Source organism: Centroberyx gerrardi, chromosome 2 (assembly GCF_048128805.1).
Source record: "Centroberyx gerrardi isolate f3 chromosome 2, fCenGer3.hap1.cur.20231027, whole genome shotgun sequence".
NCBI lineage: Eukaryota > Metazoa > Chordata > Actinopteri > Beryciformes > Berycidae > Centroberyx > Centroberyx gerrardi.
This window is the reverse complement of record NC_135998.1, coordinates 33,778,774-33,794,991: the sequence shown is the minus strand read 5'-3', so window position 1 is coordinate 33,794,991 and position 16,218 is coordinate 33,778,774. Positions and strand designations below refer to the sequence as shown.

The following is a 16,218-nucleotide window of genomic DNA, read 5'->3' as shown; positions in this document are numbered from 1 at the left end:
AATAATAAATAAAAGCATTCTAATTTTACTAATTTTAAAAGGCAACTAATAATGGATTAAAAAACAAAGGCATTAAATTATTAGTTCCCATAATTTCCAAGTAATCTGAGTACTCTAACCCGACCCCCAAGAGAAGAATGAAGAATGGAGAAGAGTGATTTTAGTGTTAAGTTGCGTCTGTGAAAGCTGTTCTAGGCGGTTGACGTTCTCCTACCTTCTGCAGGTCTTCTATAGAGCGCTCCGTCTCTTTCAGCCGCTCTCGCAGAACCTGCTCTTTCGCCGAGATCTGGGACTCTTCGCTCTCCAGAGCGCCGATCTCAGACTCCAGTCTGCAACCACACAAGACAAGAGAACGCTTTCTGTCAGGGGGTCGGAGGAGACCAATACAGCACAAGAGAGCTGCAGAAAGACATTAGGCCATATTCTATAGGAACGTCACAGAACCAGCTCAGTATAATGCTCTTTGAACAGAAGCGAGCCACAGAATACAGCAGATTGTTCTGCTAAAAGCGTAACAAGCACTTTCGACCTGGACTCTATTTTACCACCATTTTCTGCCTGGGTGCGTCTCTCCAATACAGTACCACAGATCCACTGGACACAACATCAACCCCAAAAGCATTTTAATTTTCAGTTTACCCATGACCTGACAACTTTCACTGCTTATTTTACTCTACCATGTAGTCAGAGCTAAAGCAACGGCCAAGGCAGCATCAAAACTGCAGGAGAAAGGCCTGACTTTAGATCATTTAATTTACATCTTTCTACCAACATGCCTCATTGCAGAGCGAGCCATCAATATAGTGGCAAAGACGTGCTTTGGGTGGTTTTGGGGTGATTTTTGCAGACTCCACTGGCTCTATAGGACTGGATTGGACAGCAGGCAAGACGTTGATGAGATTTCGGTCAGATGTCAGCTGGTATGATGGTAACAGAATAGGATCCAGGTTGAAAATGGCTGGAGTTAGGCTTTCAGTATCAATAACAATATAGCACCACACAACACAGTAGGTCAGTGATCCTCAACCTTTTTCATGTCAAGGACCCTAATTTAGTCCACACTAAGGCCACAGACCCCCATTTGATGAGATTTTGTCTCTCTGACCCAAATCTGAGACTATTTTTATTGTCAGATATGATTTTGTCCAGAATCCCATGACTATTTGTATTGTAGGTAGAGCGATAACAGTGAAACTATGATCAAAATAGTCATTATTCTACATTCTCTAACTGTGTTCACTTCTTGTAAACTAATTATTAACGGTGAAGGTGGTTTAACAATTCATCAATTTGCTGGGGACCCCCTAGAACCCTCTCAAGGACCTCTGGTGGTCCCCGGACCCCATGTTGAGAACCACTGCAGTAGTACTTCAGTCATGTACTGCACCAAACTGCAGGTTTTCACTCCAACCAAACACAGCTGCAGCTGATTTCACTGATCAGCTCCTCCTGAAGCTGGTCGGTGGGATCAGCTGCTGCAAAACCTGCTGACTTCATGGAGGCACACGATTGAAAACGACTGCAGTAGAGCGATCTGCGTCAGAAAACCCCAGAAGACAGTTTAATCTTTTCTGTTTGAGCATCAGAGAACGACAGAAAACATGCGGCTCATTCTACATGAACATATAAGAGGATGAAACAGCAGATTTTCCAGTGAGAGACAGGAATGGATCACTATCTGCGTTTTAGGGCACTAATACGTACGTCAGACATTTTTTGTTAGTGTCCGAATCGTGGAATGATTTTGAGGGCACTACATATTTCCCACAATGCACTGTAATATCTAGTGAACAAGCCTGGTCACTAAAACGGTGAAAGTATACCAAAATGCAGTGCGAGTCTGTCGTCACCTGGCCGTTACCAAGCAACGAAGCTGTAACCCTTCCGTGGTTTTATAATGACAGCATCCTCTTCTTCACCAAACCTCGTTTACAAATGCAAGTGAATAAACTTTTTTTGGTACCAAAAAGATGTCAAGCTATTCTAAAGATGTTTTCTTTTAACTGCCAATTCATAACTAATTATAAGTGCACGTTTTGTTACGCTAATTTGAGCTCGTTAACGCTAACATTAACATTAAGGTCTGTTGTTCAGGAAGGTATTTATCTCTAGCTGCAAGTTATACGGTACACAGCTTATTGTAACGTGTTTTTTGTTAATGTCAGCTAGTGAGAAGTCCAAAACGTGAAGGAAACCACACACCTGGATTGGCGAAGTGCTGGCTGTGTGAAAATAAACAGAAAAAAGTAGCCGCACACACAACTCCGAGGCATAGAATATTTATTCACCGACATGGCGACAGGTCGGAAAACGCCTAGATGGGAACGTCGGTGAATATTTTTTTTCTGTTTAATGTCAGCTAGTGACACATATATGGTTGGCTCTGAAGGAATATTGGTAACTTGTCAAATGTTAGTTGAAACATTTGTTTATGCGACTGGTGAATGCAGACGCAGGTTGATGATGAATGATGATGAATTAAGTGTCCGAATTCACCCATTAATCATGTGTGAGTTACCGCTAATTAGTGCGCTAATAGAGCAGCACTATGTAGGGAAATACAAATGAGGGAATAGCGATCCAGTGTTTTCTGGCCCTAATGAGCTCAACACCGAGTCGTTACTGTAATCTGAAGTTTGCTCTTCCCCTTGTGCCCACTCAATCTCTGTTCCCTCTCCGCCTCAAATCAAACGTACTGTAATTGGACGCCTGTTATTGCTGAGAACATCATATTTATTATTGCCCAGCGTTGTTTGCACAATATTGCAAAAGTCTTTATACAATATTCCGCTTAAGACTCAACAGTAAACACATATTTCTTGCTTTTCATCCCACTCAGTATAGCTGTCCGACGGCACTGTTCCACCGGATTGTGGCAATTACAAGCCACTGTAGCTAAAGGGGCCGGGAGGGGTGGAGGGGTGGAGGGGTGGAGGGGTGGAGGGGTGGAGGGGTGGAGGGGCTTACTTGTGATTATTACAGAGTGGGCAAGTTCCTGCAGAGATAATAGTTAAAGTAATACCTAGAGGACAAACTAACTGACAGCAAACTGCCACAGCTTCTATCAAGTCTAATAGTGCACAGACTGGCAGCCTGTGTTTGATGCAAATTAGAATTTTTTGAGAGGTTAACAAAACAAAAAAACAACTCCCATTTCAACCTTTGCTACGGCAACCTTAGCCGTTTAAAAGATGTCTAAATAGTTTATCGACCATTCAGCTACACAGGGTTTAAAAGTAAAAGTTTAGTAACGTCTACATCTTAGACTGCGTCTTCTGCGGTAAATGACAAAATTAAAGTATTATCTTGTGCATAGTTTAAATATGTAATAATGTATTTACTGCTTGGTCTAAAACTGGGATATACGCTCCCAAAAAACACATCCTGGGCTGTATGAGAGCTAAAGCAGAGACGAGACGCTGAAAGCAAATCTTCTGCTCAGTGGGACGTTTTGTTGGAAAGTTGTACTTTGAGTATCGAGTGTGAAATATTCATGACAATGAAACGGCTCGGTAATTCTGTGGAATGAAGAGATTTATCCTGTTCGCTGAGATCAGCCTGACATGAAGCCTGAAGAATTACATCACCCATAACGTCCCGTAACAGTAATCCCGTCTGTGCAGGGCGTGAGTCTCAGTTTTACTGTGTTCAAGTGTCTTTCAGAGGGAGAGTATTAGTCTAAATCCTAATCTGCACCTGCATGAGACACCAGTGATATTCCCCGAATCACATGCATCTGAAATGAGACCTACATACGCACACACACACACACACACACACCTACACACACATTTAAGAGATGGATGTAACAACAATACTAGGAAGCGGTCAGGGAGGAGGACCAGCGTTGCTTCCTCATTGACTGCCAGAACTCACAATACTTGAGAGTACACTCCTCTGGGACGCATGGAATGTGTGTGTGTGTGTGTGTGTGTGTGTGTGTGTGTCTGCTGTGCTTGTTTCACTTGTTTGCATGCATCGGTGTGTGATTGTGTGCATGCGATTGTGTGTGTGTGTGTGTGTGAGTGATTGCATTCGTGCATGTTTGTGCATGTCTACAATACTGTGTGTGTGTGTGTGTGTGTGTGTGTGTGTGTGTGTGTGTGTGTGTGTGTGTGTGAGAGACAGAGATTAAGGTTCCATCAGTACCAACAATACCACAGACCGAGTCTTCCCACGGTATTCCCAGATAAATTGCGCTCACCCTTCATATCAGCATCAATGACCATGAACAAAACACTAGCACACACTGTACTGAATGTACTGTAAGACATGTGGGGGCGTTTTTTTTGTTTTGTTTTTTTATCTAAAACACTTTACAGAAACATGAGTGCATAGATTTTTTAGCAGGGTGGGTCCAGTGGGAATAAAGCCCCAAACTCTGGAAAACGTAGTCAAACTTTTTTTTTTTTTTTTTTGAGCCAGCACAGCATCCAGCTGCAGATTGAAGTTTTATTTCTACAAACATTTCTCAGAGGCAGAGCTGCTCTGGAGGCAGAAATAATCTGATTGGTTGAGTTAAAGCTCAGTGGGCGGAGCCAAAGAACCACAGTTTTTTTTCAGAGCGCGAGTTAGCTAACTGGCTAACTTGAACTGGCAGAGAAGGAACTCTGGTCAAAATAGAAACGAGAAGAACGTAAACCTCCGCCAACGTTGAACAATTAATTCTCCAACTTGCTGTTACGCTCAAACACGTCACTCCTGTCACTTCATAAGGCTTCATAATATTCGCTTCCTCCTCTCTTACCTACTTAGCCAGAAAAACTGTGGTTCTTTGGCTCCGCCCACTGAGGTTTAACTCAACGGTTGTGTTCGGAACCGCATACTAACGTACTGCCTACTACATACTCAATGAGTATGTACTGCATACTGCCTACTAAATGATTGAAATTATGAAATTAAGTATGCCATTACCAGCAGACTGTTCACACTGAAGTATACAGCCAAGTATCCCAGAATGCATTTCGCACCAGCCGGCAGTGATTTTAAAGCAGGCTAATAGCTGTTGTAATTTTGGCTCTACGACTGTTAATATGTCACTTTATTAAGTTTTAATATTTTTTCAGGTGAGAAAGTAACCATGTAGATTCCCAATATGTGGTCAGTTTATCCAAATAACGCCTGTTTGTAAATCTGCTGCGACGTTTTCGGAGATTTGGGACCAGGACCGTCCGCCTCGCAGTCCGCCATTCCGCAGTCTGAAGAGACGCAATGCATTCTGGGGCGGTTGAGTATGTGCAGTAAGCTCACGCCGCATACTCAGAAATTCTTGCTAATCTAGTATACATCTGGGCATTTCTCGCGTACGCAAAATTCACATACTATGCAGTTGGAACGTACTACATACTCAATTTCACGTCATACTTAGTATGAATAGTACGTTAGTACGCGGCTCCGAACACAACCAACCAATCAGATTATTCCTGCCTCCAGAGCAGCTTTCTGCCTTCGAGAAATGTTTGTAGAACTAAAACTACAATCTGCCAATGTTTTGACTAAAGTTCATCTTCAGCAGTGTGGTGTTTGTGTGTTTTAAAGTGTACAGTGTGTACAGGACGAAGTTCCCATTTACATCAGTATGTAGTCTCAGAAAAATTAGCTGAATTGTGTGTTAGTGTGTTGTTGTACTGTATATTGTCCCAGTTCAAAGTCTGTGTTATGTTGTTATGTTGATGTGAAATCTGCTAGTTTACATCTGCCATTTTAAAACTGAACAATGCATGTGATCGGCCTCTTATCATATAAAATTGGCATTTCCATGACTGTGACCTTATGCCATTGTCTAATGAATAAACTATAATCTCCACAGTTGGGGGTCATTCATTGTTATTTAAAATCAATTCAAGGAGATATTCATCCAGATACAACAGTCTATTGTCTCGGCTTTAGCAGGAACGTGACAAATTTAGTAACACGCCTGATAGCGATTCTGAAAACACTGTCTGTTTTGAAGAGAGCGTAATTAACATCTTATCATAATGTATTGTCCAGCATCATGCATCACAGCAGGCTCGTCAGACACCAGTCAACTGACACTGACTGCTAAACTTATATGGTGAGAAACGTCTGTAGGAGGCGTTCAGCAGATCAAAGTAACTAATTACAACTACTCTAGTTACTGCACTTCAGTAAAAGTTTCTTAATGATGCCTTTTGATTACTGTTAGGACTTCTGCTTGAGTGGTTTTTAAGTATTTTCTCTAACTTTTCACCTGAGTGCACTTTTAGACCTGAGAGCAATGACTACAACCAAGGAATATGGGAAAATGCACATAATATAAATGCTTGTCATTCAAAGTAACTCGCATGCTATTGGTTGCTGCTTGTGTTGTTGATTATTTCGGAAGTAAAGCTTATTCTACTCTTTCATTTGTCGCTCTGAAAAAGAGCATCAAAAAATGTAAATGTAAGCGTTAGTAGACAACTTGAGATTTCTTTGGTTACTCTTTTACTTGAGCAATTCAGATCTAAGTGCTTCTACATGAGTAACATGACTTGAAGCAGAAGTGGCTCTACTTGTGTTCATGCTGCAATATGCCTTTCCACTTTTGAGAGAGGAAACCAGTCAGTAGCAGTCATAAATAATTCTTCTCTTGCCTCTTATTTCTCTCCTCAACCTTCTTTTTTTTTGTTGTTGTTGTTTGCCTGACGAAGGTCTCAGAACCGAAACGTTGTAATTCTTCAATAAAATGTTTTAAATGTTTGCACTAACTGTACAGCTTTCCCATTTTCCATTTCACTTCAATAGCAGATATATTGCATATTTTTTTATTATATTTTTTCACATTCTGTATTGTAAATATCTCTTTTTCTTTTTGTATTTTTATATTTATATTCTTGACTTTGACTTGCAGTACTTGTTGTGCTTTTTACTTCTACTTCTCCATGTTTATTGTATGCACCTACATACCAAGGCAAATTCCTTGTATTGTGAACTTTACTTGGCAATAAACCTGATTCTGATTCTGAAGTATCGACAGTGTGTGGGAGTCTCTTCGCATGTTCAGATAGCATCATGTAAACACTATGTGCCGACCCCAGGATTAAAACCAGAGACCCTGCATCTGTGTGATCTAAAGTGATCTAAAGGAGAAATGATGGCAGTCTGGGAAAGGTTTAAGAGTTGTATCTCTCTATCACACGGCTCTTTATGTGCAGCGGGTTTTTCTTTTGGTTTTTTTTGGGGACCGACAGACCTGAGCTGCCGGTCACAACTAAAAAAACCAACAGAATATGTTCCCTTCCAACTTGAGAAATTCAAAACATAAATCACCAGCTGTTATCTGCAACACAGTCATAAAACTCCAGCACACGCTTTTGGACAGATAACATAAAAATGTGGTGAGTGTTAGGATTCATCCTTCTGATCTCTCCTCACCCCGACTTCTTCAGCAGTCAAACTTCTCAACAACCACTCAGCCCAAAACACTACAGTACTTCTTTTTCCTTTTTCCCTGAGATTAAGTATTCTGCGATTCACTGGAACCGAGCCACAAAAGACCCACACACCCTCACATAAAACCGGTGTGTCTGTGTGTGTGTGTGTGTGTGTGAGGATCCTTTGGTCTTATCTTGTTTTGTCCTCACCTCTGCCCCTCTCACTCTAGCAGATGCCCCCCCACCCCTGCCCCCCTCCTCCCTGTCTCATTTCCTTTTTCCCTCTCTGTGGCAGGAAATGGATTTTGCTTCTGCTCCCCGAGTCTGAGCTGCTGCCCGAGACGCCGAGGGGCGAGATGTGTGACGAGAGAGAGAGAGAGAAACTACTGACGGTCTACAAGGTCTGCATGATATTATAATGAGTGTCCAGTAAGACTGCTGATGTAAATATTCATGACTGGGACGGGCCAACAGGTCGTCATCTACTGAGCACAGTTCATCAACAAATCGCTTATCAGACTAAATTATGTTAGACAAATTATGGTAGCTAGACAGATAGATAGATAGATAGATAGACAGATAGATAGATAGATAGATAGATAGATAGACAGATAAATAGATATACAGATAGATAGATAGACAGATAGACAGACAGATAGATAGATAGATAGACAGATAAATAGATATACAGATATATAGATAGATAGATAGACAGACAGATAGGTAGACAGATAGATAGATAGATAGATAAATAGATACACAGATAGATAGATAGACAGATAGACAGACAGATAGATAGATAAATAGATATACAGATAGATAGATAGATAGATAGATAGATAGATAGATAGATAGGTAGACAGACAGATAGATGAATAGACAGATACATCATAAGAAAGAGACAATAACAAGAAGTAGAAAACAACATTTTCTGAAGAAAATCTGTGTGCTTGCTTCAATTTGACAAGGTAGAAAGTTGAATTCATTAGAAATAGTTTAAATGTCTTTAAAATTTGAGTATTGAGCAATTTATTTGTCAGCCAGAAATCCCTTGGTCATCAATAGATTGAAAGATAGGTAAAGTAGTAGTAGTACTAGTAGTAGTAGTAGTAAGAGTATGACTAATTAAACATTTGGCATATGGCACACACAGTGATATTTATAGGTTTGGTATTATTATTATTATTATTGGAGGTGTAGTTGTACAATCCTGAACTACAAATCTACAAACAGATTTACAGTCAGTCCCAAGGTTTGTAATTAACTGTCAAGCCTCTTCTCTTTCTGGTGTTTTGTCTCTGGCTGAGGTTCAGAGTGCAGAGCAGAGTTTGTGTCTGGCTCCATCTAGTGGTCAGACTGTCAACATGCAAACCCAAAACCAAACCAGAGGAATTAACATGCTGCAGTCAGTCTGCTAGTTTCATGCTGCAATATGCCTTTCCAGTTTTGAGAGAGGAAAACAGTCAGTAGCAGTCATAAATCCAGGATAGCAGATGCATGATGGGAGATCTTCAGTGCAGATGCATGATGGGAGATGAGTTACTGGTAAATAATGTGGAGGCGTTACTGGCTCTTGTGGTTGTTAGTGTTTTAATATTTGAGCTTAGAAAGGCAAGAAGAAGAAAGAAAGAAAGAAAGAAAGAAGCAGATAAAAACAATATGGAGGAAGAAGTCCCAGCTGGACAAAACATTATCAACTGAAATTACTTTGATCAAAGCTGTTTCCCCCCCACAGCAGAACAGTGTGTGTGTGTGTGTGTGTGTGTGTGTGTGTGTGTGTGTGTGTGATGGGGATGATGACCTCACACCGTCCCTCCTTCTCCTCTACTTCCTGTCCGTCCTCTCCCTATACTTCCTGTCTGGCAGTGTTAATATCTCCGTGGCAACCCTGCTGAAAGAGACCAGTGATGTCATCGCCCCCGCCCTACCAGCTAACCGCAGGCCGGTTGCCATGGATACGCCGGGTTGGGCAGCACTGCTTTTCCACATCATACAGGAGGAGGGAGAGCAGACATCTGGTTGTGTGTGTGTGTGTGTGTGTGTGTGTGCAGAGTGACAGAGATATAGAGATAGAAGGACAAACAGACTAAGGGTATAAAAGAGGGAGAAGATCTAACTAAATTATAAGGAAGAGTGTGTATGTGTGTGTGTGTGTGTGTGTGTGTGTGTGTGTGATGGGTAAGTAGTTCTCTATTTCAACCATAAGATCAGATATACTTCTTTTCCCGCAGATTGTAGTTTCAGTTCTACAAACATTTCTCAGAGACAGAGCTGCTCTGGAGGCAGACATAATCTGATTGGTTGAGTTAAACGTCAGTGGGCGGAGCCAAAGAACCACAGCAGTTGTAGTCAAAGCAGTCATGACTGTATTATTAGCCTCCAAGCTGAAAATCATTTTAAGCAGTGAAATCTATTCAGTGTAGCTAAATATAAATAAAAACATATAAATGGCACTGACTTCCTTTTTTTCATTCATTCATAACCATGACATTCATGATGTTGAAGGTCAGCAGCTAACTAACTAGCATACCTAGATAGCTATAGGCTAGTATGGCTAGTTTGAACTTGAAGGTCAGCTAGCTAACTAGCTAACCTAGATAACTTAGTATGGATAGACTGTATTTTTCAGTTAGTAGCAGAGCGCTAGACTACATAATATTAGCTTCCTCCTCTCTTACCAGAGTTTCTTTCTTTGCCATTCAAGTTAGCCAGTTAGCTAACTCGCGCTCTGAGAAACTGTGGTTCTTTGGCTCCGCCCACTGAGGTTTAACTCAACCAATGAGATCATTTCTGCCTCCAGAGCAGCTCTGCCTCTGAGAAATGAATGAGAGTCATTTTCTTGATAGTGGTGAATGAGAGTCATTTTCTTGATAGTGGTGAATGAGAGTCATTTTCTTGATAGTGGTGAATGAGAGTCATTTTCTTGATAATGAATGAAAACTGAAATTTGCTCTTTTCCCAAACTACAGCAGTTTTCTTAGCCAGTGTGTCTGTCTGCTACATGCCACTAACCAACAGAAACTACCAGCTGTCTAGCTAGCACAAACAGATAGGATTACAAGATATACAGTTCAATTTGCCACAATACAGCTTTACAATCTGCTCCTTCTGATGTGATGGTCTGTTCACACAGATATGAATGTAAACCTATCAGCCGAAGTGGCTTTGATCAGACCTGTATGCAGTATATCATACAGCAGCCCACTCTGTTCCTTACAGCAGTGAACTGTGCTCTGTTACACACTCAGGTAGAAATACTTTATATCTGCTGTCACACAACGCTCTGCTGCTTCCTGTTTCTGTCCCGAGTGTTGATCTGTCCTCCAGATCACAGACAGGCAGTGAGGAGAGACACCGATGTACAGAAGATAAGGAGCAGCTGCTGTTTCCATGACACAGACCAGACCAGGTGGATGCAAGTGAAACCTGCTCTCCCATGTTACTTCTGCATATGAAATCCACATTCATCGAGGTTTGGATTTTTAAACCGTGAGAAAATGGAGGCAGATTGTGCAAAAGGTTGTGCGACTCAAATTTAAGAATATATTCCTGATGGTTTGTGTATCATCCATCTCCCAGTTCTCTTTCTCTTCCTATTTTTGCCTTGAGTTACGATCTGTTTTCTGCCCAAGTTCACACACAGATTAAAGCTACGACTTGTTCCCTCACACAATACTTTGTTCCTTACTATTTTTATCATGAGAGATGAACTGTCCTCGGCTAAAGTTCACACACTGCAGACTGCAGAGGAAAGCACTGATATAAATTTATGTACCATCATGCTCCACTGCTTCCTATTTCTGTCCTGAGTGATAATCTGCCCTCTAGTTTACACTCACAGTACAGAAAGGCTGATGACAGGGTGAGATACAGGCAGCATCACATCCAGCAGCTATAGAGGCGAATCCTCCAGATTCATTTATGGATCCAGGACGGCGTAATGTGATCAATAACATGCTCAACACTGATTTTTACATGATCCATGACTCTATACACTGCAAAAAACACCCTTAACAAGTCATTTAGTCTCATATTCAGCCTTCAAATCTTGTTTTTCTTAAACCAAGAGAAACATTCTGCAGTGAGGAGAGATAACTCCACTTGTTTCCAATGCAGCTTCACTTGTTTCAGGACTTTTCTAGAAATGAGTGTCAGTCTGTTGAAACCAGTCAGAATAAGACAGATCACTGCACTGCTGTCAAGAAAATGACTCTTGATTCTACTAAATTCTTGAAACAAGTCGATTTGCATTGGAAACAAGTGAAATTATCAAACCTCACTGGCAGATTTTTTCACTTGTTTTAATAAAATTATGATTTTAGGACAGGATTTTTTGCAGTGTATGTGCTGCTACATCCTTTAGTGCAGTGATTTCAAGCCTTTTTCTTTTAAAATAATTTTTCTCATGACCCACAACCAGAAGTGTGACCAAGTCAACTTTGCGCGAGTCCCAAGTTAAGTCTCAAGTCTTGAGGCACAAGTCTCAAGTCCAGTCCCAAGTCTAAATGTAGATTAACAAGTCAAGTCCAAGTCAAGTCCAAGTCAAGTCCAAGTCATTAATGTCAAGTCCAAGTCTAAATGTAGAACAGCAAGTCAAGTCAGAACAAATCAAGAGTCCAGTATCAATTTAATATCTTAAAGAAAACTAAATATCTAGGACTTTTCAATGCAATATGGTTTTAATAGGATAAAAACTTGGTAAGAGCATCATGAGTTTGATTTCTATAATCAGTTTCAACTTCAATAAATTCAATCATTCCATACAAATTCAGAAAACAGAATTTAAATTCAGTCGTCCGCTGGAACAAATCTCATCACTTTCAATCTAAGTCATTTACACAAACACAAGATCTCAAGTCAAGACTTTAGAAACATTTTCAAGTCATCAGAGTACAAGTCAGAGTCAAGTCCCAAGTCACCAGAACCCAAGAGTCTGACTCAAGTCCAAGTCATGTGACTTGAGTCCCCACCTCTGCCCACAACTGATGTTTTTTGTCCATTAGGTGTGCTTATATAGCCAAAATGGCCCTTTTTACAGTCTATTAACCTACAGCAGTATCCCACAGTGTTTCATTCAGCCCTTCTTATATTGCAGGGACTTGGGAAAGTTTTGATAACACAGCCGGTGGCTTTGGATAATAATTGCTGATCCGTGTGTGGCCTCTCCCGGTCCTGGAAAAGCACTGCTGCATTATATTGAGCAACTTCTGTTGGTAATGTTACTGTGGGCCGCAGTAAACTATGTGCTGCACTCTGAGGTTTGGTCTGATGAACACACTCTGTTGTGGAAATAAAACGATGAACCGCTGCTAAATAAGTTCCAGTACTTTTTACACAAAGCAACAGACAGTCAGAAATACAGAAGACACATTAGTCATTTTGAAATCCTCCCTGTCAAAACACATATTGACTCATATATTAACATATTGATGTTATTGTGAGCGTGTAATTATAAGGTTCTATCTGACTTTTCTTTTTTAACACATATTTGTGATATTTGAATCTTACTTTATGCTTATGTGGTGTTATTTTTGTATTTTTTTAAGAACTTTTGGGGGGGTTAAATATTTAAACACATAGAAAGTACATAACAGTTTCTCAGCTGGTTTGTCAAATATTTGATGCTCAATATCTCAGATCTCCACAATATGCTTTGTTGAAAAGTAACTCAAATATAAGTCATCCCACACTAGATGCACATGTTTCAAAAACTGCACGTTTTTTTTTTTTTAAGAGTGTAGGTCAGTTCAGGCTGCGTTAGTATAAATCATCACTGTTTCCCAGAATTTACTGTAATTTACTGTTCATTTTACGCAGTTAGTTGACACCCTTATCCAAATTGGCTTAAAACGAGTGCAACAATTTAATAGGCTTAAATTCTGAGACCGTGAAATCAACCAAAAGGAGTGCGAGGGATAAAAGCCGGAGCAGAAAGACTCCAGTGTCCCTGAGGAAAGATAAGAGCAAATCTGATTTATTAATGTGACATTTTTGTTTTGTTCCGCAGCGCTCGGCCGTGACTTTAACGCTCTGCCGTTCCTCTGCTTTTACAGATCCTGTTTTGCCAGAAAAGATTTGTTTTGACATCAAGACGGATACCGAGCACATCGTGTTTCTGGTTTTTGAGAAGTGGTTTATGAAGCGAGTGTGTTATTATTCCAAGTTTACTGTAAGCAGAAGCTCTGGCTGAGAAGTAAAGAGGAACAGGAGGCTGCGCTGGATCTGGATCTGAGAGTTTTATAGATCCAACATGACATGTTTTAGAGTTGCACTTAAGTCCAGTCTACACACAGGCACACACACACACACACACACACACACACCATGTTAGGATAGATATTCAGCATCCGTAAAACTGTTATTTGATGCTACTGCTCCCTCAAGTCAATTCTATTTAAATTTACTTTTTAGTCAGAAATTCTCGCACACTTTCTCCTCTCTCTCTCTTCACTGCCAAAACACTGAAATGGGATCTGACTTTTCACACCTGAATCATAATATTGGCTGCAGGTGCACAGGTGAGTGAAATGGGGCTGGGAAATTGGTAACAATCAGTAACAAGATGCATCGTCCCTCCATGTTTCATCAGAACCAGTGAGGAAAATGCCTAGTTGACTTCATGAGCACTCCTCTAAAAAGTTGAACTTTTAATTTTCAACTTTAGAAAGTGCTCAGCTCTGCCTTAAAAGGAGCCAGGCGCAGCACTTTTTCACAAAGCAGCTGCTTTCCTTCCACCTTCTGGCCGCTCCCCATTGTCTTTAATGCAAAGTGAAAAAAAAAAAAAAAAAAAGGTGCTGGCAGGTTGTAGCAGAGTAGTGTGAACATGCCCTTCTCCTGTTGATGTATTTATATTTACATTCAGAAGTAACGTTAATATCTCAACACTGAAAATATTATAAACATGTGCAGTCCTATCTTTCCCTGAGTCATTTGGGGTTTTAAAGGCTTCCAAATGTCCCAAAATAGTGTCAGTCGGAGAGGTGAGTTTACTGTTGAGAGGAGATATGAAGATGATGTGAAATATGAATATGTCTGATATGTGAGTATATCCTAAATACCCAGAAACAGAGGCAGGCAGACTCTGTACTGTTATCTTTCATCGAGCACAGTTTGGGACGAGCTGGCCTGAACTGAACTGCAGCGTTCTCGTCCGGCCGCTTAGAAAACTGTGCGCTTACACTGTGGCTCTGAGGCAAAAGACAAATATTCACAGAGAACCGTTATGTAACATGATACAGAACATTTCAGCGGCCTGTCTTTGTTGGAATATTTATAGTTAGCTGCAGCCAGGCGGCCTGCCTGCTCTCTGCGGCCCGCAGACTCCGTTTGGCTGCTCAGCTCGCTCAGCGTTTGAAACTACGGCATGCTTTCTGCTCCGGTACTTCATGAAAAAATAAAAAACAAAATACATTTTTCTAATCATGCATGTGTAAAAACTGCTTCTCTATAAAGGCTACATCTGCATGGAGCCGTGCGATGTGAAGCGGCGGTGTGACGGCTCACTGTGTCCCTGCTGCTGTTTACTCAGCCTGTCCATGTAATGACAGGGATTTCTGCTCAACTACCACTGCTGCTGCTCATTCTGCCTCCTTCTGTCTTCTGCAGACTCCTTCTTCTTCTTCTTCTTCTGCACACAGAATAACGGTCACTTCTCTTGTCTTTCTGTGTCTCTTCCAGAGGTGGAAAGTAACTAAGTACATTTACTCAAGTACTGTACTTAAGTAAGATGCCAGTACTTGAGTATTTCCATGTTGTGAGACTTTCTACTTTTCCTCCACTACATTTCAGAAGGGAAATCTTGCAAAGACCCTGCTGCTGCTCTTATTCTTCATCTTCTTATGTCTTTTCATGTAATGATAGGGACAACTGTACGTCTTTCTTTCTTTCTTTCTTTCTTTCTTTCATGCATTCAAAGCTAGGTATGTTTATTTCTTTCTTTCTTTCTATCTTTTTGTCATGCATTCAAAGCTAGGTATGTTTCTTTCTTTCTTTCTATCTTTTTTTCATGCATTCAAAGCTAGGTATGTTTCTTTCTTTCTTTCTTTCTTTCTTTCTTTCTATCTATCTATTTTTCATGCATTCAAAGCTAGGTATGTTTCTTTCTTTCTTTCTTTCTTTCTATCTATCTATTTTTCATGCATTCAAAGCTAGGTATGTTTCTTTCTATCTTTCTTTCTCTCTTTCTTTTATGCATTCAGAGCTAGGTATGTTTCTTTCTTTCTTTCTTTCTTTCTTTCTTTCTTTCTATCTTTTTCATGCATTCAAAGCTAGGTATGTTTCTTTCTTTCTTTCTTTCATGCATTCAAAGCTAGGTATGTTTCTTTCTTTCTATCTTTTTCATGCATTCAAAGCTAGGTATGTTTCTTTCTTTCTTTCTTTCATGCATTCAGAGCTAGCTATGTTTCTTTCTTTCTTTCTTTCATGCATTCAGAGCTAGGTATGTTTCTTTCTATCTTTCTTTCATGCATTCAGAGCTAGGTATGTTTCTTTCTTTCTTTCTTTCATGCATTCAGAGCGAGGTATGTTTCTTTCTATCTTTCTTTCATGCATTCAGAGCTAGGTATGTTTCTTTCTTTCTTTCTTTTATGCATTCAGAGCGAGGTATGTTTCTTTCTATCTTTCTTTCATGCATTCAGAGCGAGGTATGTTTCTTTCTTTCTTTCTTTCATGCATTCAGAGCTAGGTATGTTTCTTTCTATCTTTCTTTCATGCATTCAGAACTAGGTATGTTTCTTTCTATCTTTCTTTCTTTCTTTCTTGCATTCAAAGCTAGTGTGTCCACTGTAGGAAGACACAGCTGTTCCTCTTCTTTCTCTTCGCTCTTGTTTATGCCACTTTCTCT

General features: G+C 40.3%; 1 protein-coding gene across 1 annotated transcript in view; it reads right to left on the bottom strand.

Annotated features, from left to right (window-relative positions):
- The window catches only part of palm2akap2 (PALM2 and AKAP2 fusion), a 184,841-nt gene that overhangs the window by 62,073 nt on the left and 106,550 nt on the right, over nucleotides 1-16,218 (bottom strand). The window contains exon 6 of the mRNA XM_078288919.1: nucleotides 215-329. Within this exon, the coding sequence (XP_078145045.1) occupies nucleotides 215-329 (115 nt within the window). The remainder of the gene's footprint in view (nucleotides 1-214; nucleotides 330-16,218) is intronic.